The sequence below is a fragment of the Osmerus eperlanus genome, chromosome 15 (genome assembly GCF_963692335.1).
Source record: "Osmerus eperlanus chromosome 15, fOsmEpe2.1, whole genome shotgun sequence".
Taxonomy (NCBI): Eukaryota; Metazoa; Chordata; class Actinopteri; order Osmeriformes; family Osmeridae; genus Osmerus; species Osmerus eperlanus.
Window position 1 is genome coordinate 12,916,717 of NC_085032.1, and position 5,293 is coordinate 12,922,009.

A 5,293-nucleotide genomic window follows, 5' to 3' on the forward strand; every position below is an offset into this window, starting at 1 on the left:
ATGCTGTCCCGCTAAAGTCTCCAACGGACCGCACCATCCCTGGAGACGCGGGGGTGCGTGACCAGACTTTGCAGTGATGCAAAAACCGTCACATAGTCCCAGCTCGGTTAATGGTATTGAACACATTCCAAGAGGTAACATTGTATAGTTTTGTTTGGGTGAACAATAGGCTACATATAAATGATTAGTATTTAAAGAATTAGGATTGTTGGCACTTCCACCCGTTTTAATTTTCAGCTGACCTTAAGTGAAGCGGTGGAGTCTGAACGGCGAAATGAGTTGGTAACCGTAGGGCAGTAATATCTTAGAACAAGTAACTAAACAATGCTCTAAACAAGGCAGAAATAAAGGACTGACAGACAGAAAGAAAGAAAATACATCAGAGGAGCTGGGTCATCTGAGGAAGACTAGGATGAAGAGGACGAAGAGGAGAATGAGAAGAGGAGTTTCCCCAAGTTACAGGTTAACAACAGGACCCAAGAAGGACGAGAGGAAGATGGAGAGGGGGCCACTCTTGGGCCATGTGTCTCAAGACTACGTGCAGATCTAGGACTCCACCTAGCGGTGACAGCACAATATTACAATCTGAGCCTCAGGTTCAAATGGGATGTATCTGTAGCGCCACCTGGTGGAAGGTTCAGAATATGAGAAAGAAGACAGAGAAGGAAATACCTACACACAAATCCAGTGTTAGGGTGGGGTAACGGGGGGATGGAGGTGCTGATGGATGAGCTGATGACAGGAGATGCGTGTGTGTGAGAGGTTTACTGCTGCCCTGCGGACCTGATCTCCACAAGCCACTCGATCCCTGTCTATGCACACACAGACCATTCTGCTGCACACATACCTACAGACATACCAGAGCTCATAGGAACTCCTACACTTGTTACTTGCCTCACGCACATACACCTACACATGCCAAACCTGAACAAGCTACTAACTAGGGCAATCATTTAGATTTAGAGTGCTGTCTTGGTCTGTTTTTATCTGTGTCGGTTGTATATGTGAGTATTTTTTAAGTGTGTATGTTTTTGTTGACATGTTTTGGCTTGTTGGGGTGTTTACATGTTTGTGTGTGTGTTTGTGTATGTGTTTGTGTGTGTGTTTGTGTGTGTGTTTGTGTGTGTGTGTGTGAGGTGTTTGTATCCCCAAGGACATGAAATCCCTCCGATAACTCCTGGCCCCGCCCCTTCCTCACACCATCCTCTCCTGAATCAGACCATTAGAAGATGGTGGAGAGAGAGAGAGAGAGAGAGAGAGAGAGAGAGAGAGAGAGAGGTGTAGAGATGATCTGCTGGAATGTTCCCCCGACAGCTGATAGTCTCTCTCCCTACCTTCTCTCTGTCTCTTCCTCTGTAGTTGTCTCTCCTCTCCCTACCTCCTCCCCCTCCTCTCCTTAGTCTTTAAAAGACTGAAGCGTAGACTTTCCAACTCTGGGGTCTGACATCGGACCAAAAGGACAAGCTAGTGGTCTGAGGGTCTTTGTAAGGCTATTCCAGCCATAGGCAGGGCTACTTCAGCACCTGGGAACCACCTCGACTGCAGGTTTCTAACCCGGGTCACCTTGGCTAACTGAAGACTGGGCAGCAGGTACTGAGAGGCTAGAAGGAGATGTGTGTGGGGGGGGGGGGACAAGGCTGGAGTTATACATAGACATAGTTATTACTGTCTTGATGTGTAACAAGATACAAGATACACACATACGTTCTCAAAATCACACAGGCATGCACACCCCCTTTACACGCACACACACACACACACATGCACCATCACTCTATGTATATGTGTGTGTGTGTGTGTGAGCAAGGCCCAGAACATCAAATAGCTAGAATGTCATCCTTGAGCTCTCTGGGCCGCAGCATGGTTAGTTAGCACCCGTCTCTGGGCAGGGGGGGGGGGGGAGTGACAGGGGCAGCTGGGTGGAGGGGCTTAAGAGATCAACTTCCCCCAACCTCTCCACCCTCATCAGCCCACCTCCTCAGTCCCAGACAGCTAACACTCATTTCAACTGCTGCAACGAGGGAGAGAAAGAGGTCTGGAGAGTCTCATTAGACGGATGCTAAACACTCTGTCTATATACCGAGGAGGAAGTAGTTAGAGTTAGAGGGTGGGAAAGAGGCAGGGGTTATGGTTGGGAGAGGAGATCCTAGGAGTGGAGTACTAGTAAGGAGGTGCTAGGGGTTAGTGGAGGCGATGGGGGCCAAGAAGTCAAAGGAGCTTTCTTCATCGGAGGAGGAGAAGAGGAGGCAGCAGGCGAGGAGGAGCGCCGGGCGGGAGGACAGCCTGACCTCGGCCGAGAGGATCCGCCGCTACACGGTGCGCCAGTTCGGCTACGCGGCACTTAGCTTGGCTCGCCGCGGCCTCAGAGAGCCCCCCGAGGAACTCTGGGAACTGGTGGAGCTGCAGAAGCTGAACCTTTCCCTCAACAGCCTGCGCCTCCTGCCCCCCTCCATGGCCCTGCTCTCAGGCCTGGTGGTGCTCAACCTGTGGGGGAACCAGCTGACGGCGTTGCCCCCGGAGATAGGCTCACTGCAACAACTGCGGGTTCTGTTTGTCTATCGGAACAGGCTGACGGAAGTACCGGAGGAGCTGGGGAACTGCACCAAGCTGGAGGTGGATCTGGAGACGACACACACACACATATATATATATATAGACACACATGCATATACATGTACACACACGTATGTATACACAAAAACAGACATCCACACGCATATACACACTAGTGTTTTGACAGCTGTTGTTGTTGATTGGTCTGCCCTTCTCTTTGTCCTGTCTCCTCTCTCTTTCTCCCCCTCCCCTCCCGCCTCTCTCTCTAGGTGCTCAGCCTGGCTAATAACCAGCTGACCGGCCTGCCTTCATCTCTGTCCAGCCTGACCAGCCTGAGGAAGCTGAATCTGAGCCATAACCTCATCCAGCACATCCCAGGCTGTGTCTACAACATGAAGGCTCTGGTACTAACACTGTTCAACTAGCCAGACAGTCAGACAGCCAGACAGCCAGACAGCCAGACAGCTAACCAGGGTAGTTAACCAGCCAGTCTAAACAGTTTCCCCTCCTACTTCCCCCAGGTGTTCCTCCACCTGGCCTGTAACCGTCTGGAGAACATGGCTGAGACCATCCAGGGCCTGGCCCAGCTGAAGATCCTGATTGTGGAGGGCAACAGCCTGCACGCGCTGCCCAAGGCCCTGTGCTGCCTGGTCCAGCTAGAGCTGCTGAACCTGGACTTCAACCAACTGAAAGACGTTCCTCAGGAGATGCACCAGCTGTTCAGACTGGAGAGGCTGGCCTGTCACCCCCTGGACAAGGGCCTCCACATCCTCCACAACCCCCTGCTAAAGCCCATCAAGGAGGTTCTGGAGGGTGGTCTATCTGCTCTGTACAACTACCTACGTGCTACCTGAGGTTCTGGACCTCTACACAGAATCATTCAACTGGACTGGACTCCTGATTGTCCTGACTCTTGACACAAATAAATGCACTGTATATCTACTATGTAGTTTACTCAACAATGTTGGTTCTTATATTATTTTGCCATTAAAATAGAGAAATTATTCAACTCTTAAGGTTGATTTAGGGTACTAAATTTACTCTTTTTTCCAAAAAACGGACACATGGGAACGCCTTCGTCTAGGTGGAACGCCCTCTCCGAGAGCCCACGGACAGCCCCGGAGAGCTCGACGTGCACCTCCTGAATTTCCTAAAGGCCGATTCCTAACAGCAACGTTATTAATGCCCTTTACCCCTGCCCCTACCCCCCTTTCTGTCCCCAGTTTAGCTCCCTCCCCAGGGAAAATGTGGTTAATTTACACACCCACAGACACACACAGTCAAACAGACAAACATATACGCACAGTCACAAACACACACTAACTCACTACACAAACAGAAAATAAAAGTCTAACATACCCACACATGCAGGCAGCTCGTTTACAGGGGATCAGCATAGATGCTGCATGATATCAGCTGAAAGGTCAGACAGAGTTCATCACTGCTTCCTGGTGTAGCAACAGGAACACACCGGCCTGACAACCATCCTGACAACCAGCCTGACACCCAGCCTGACAACTAACCACTTCTTCCTGGTCAGCCTGCTTCCCCTCCTCCTCTTGCTTCTCTTTCCTTTAACTCCTGACCTCACCTGACCTGCAGTAAGAGGCTGCTACACAGAGCTATGCTGCCCTCTATTGGCCAGACTGGAGTGCTGCAGCTGGGGAAGAGAGGAACATATAGCTGTAACTGTATGGACTTCTGGATGAAACAGTCAAATAATACAATGGAAGATGATAACTATGAGAATCTTGAGATGTTGTTTATTACACACATTAGTCCACCTATCACACCCTCAGTTATCTGTCTTTCATGTAACCCTAACCTTAACCCATTCTCCCACACTCGTCCATACTCTTTCAACCACTCTCTTCTCCATCTATCCATCCCACACATTTGTCTTCATCCTCATCCACCTTTCCTTCTGCTGCTCCTTCTCCTCGTCCTGCCCCAAGGATAAAGTTCTACCTATCAAAATGACATCTGCTGAGGTTGCATTGAACATACTGAACCTAAATTGAAGTCTGTCCTTGTGCAGATGCAGTACTATGTGTGTCCACCAGGGGGAAGTCAGGACCAGCAGCAGAGCTGCTGAATGAAGCACGTTGTTCTCCAGGGAAGACTGCTCAGCCAAACCCGGTCACGGAGACCTTTCTCCTCAGGAAACCACACACACACACACAGACACATACACACTAACACACACAAGATGCACACAAACACACACGTACACACACTAATATATATGTGCAAACACACCCTCCCACGTACATACACACACACAAATACACAAACACACCCACACACAGTCTCTTGCCAAAGCCCTGCAGCCCTTCACCTCAGTAGCAGACACTGGAGCCATACATGCAGGCTTGTTTTCAGATGGTGGTGGTGGTGAGGGGGGATGGACCTGGATGGACGGCAGGTTAGACTCCATCTCTGGCCCTTCCTCTGTCCTCACTACACTTCATGCTGAGACAAAAACTGAGAAAGTGATGGCGAGGAGAGAGGGGTTGGATGGAGGGAGGGAGGGAGGGAGGGGAAATTTTCGAAAGAAGAGCAGAGAAACCCCTTCGACATGTCTGGTGATAATTATCCGTTTATACCTCTATCCTTCCACCCCTCCATTTATTAATTCCTCGACTCAGTATTAATGAATTCATTGGTGTATTTATATAAAAAAAATTATAGTATGTGTGACAAGCTTTCCGAGTGCCCACTCTCCTGAATGTGTGTCTCT

The 5,293-nt window shown here is 49.8% G+C and overlaps 1 protein-coding gene across 1 annotated transcript; it reads left to right on the forward strand.

Moving 5' to 3' along the window:
- Positions 1-1,975: 1,975 nt before the first annotated feature.
- lrrc30a (leucine rich repeat containing 30a) lies at positions 1,976-3,515 on the forward strand. Its single transcript, XM_062480320.1, has 3 exons — positions 1,976-2,613; positions 2,823-2,957; positions 3,075-3,515. The coding sequence occupies exons 1-3, from the start codon at positions 2,194-2,196 to the stop codon at positions 3,405-3,407; spliced, it is 888 nt and encodes a 295-aa protein (XP_062336304.1). The 5' UTR covers positions 1,976-2,193; the 3' UTR covers positions 3,408-3,515.
- The last annotated feature ends 1,778 nt before the right edge of the window (positions 3,516-5,293 follow it).

Excerpts from the sequence above, each read along its gene's own strand:
- lrrc30a (XM_062480320.1), top strand. The coding sequence starts at position 2,194 with ATGGGGGCCAAGAAGTCAAAGGAGCTTTCTTCATCGGAGGAGGAGAAG. Across the intron at positions 2,614-2,822 it reads GGAACTGCACCAAGCTGGAG|GTGCTCAGCCTGGCTAATAA; the intron begins GTGGATCTGGAG and ends CTCTCTCTCTAG. Across the intron at positions 2,958-3,074 it reads TCTACAACATGAAGGCTCTG|GTGTTCCTCCACCTGGCCTG; the intron begins GTACTAACACTG and ends TACTTCCCCCAG.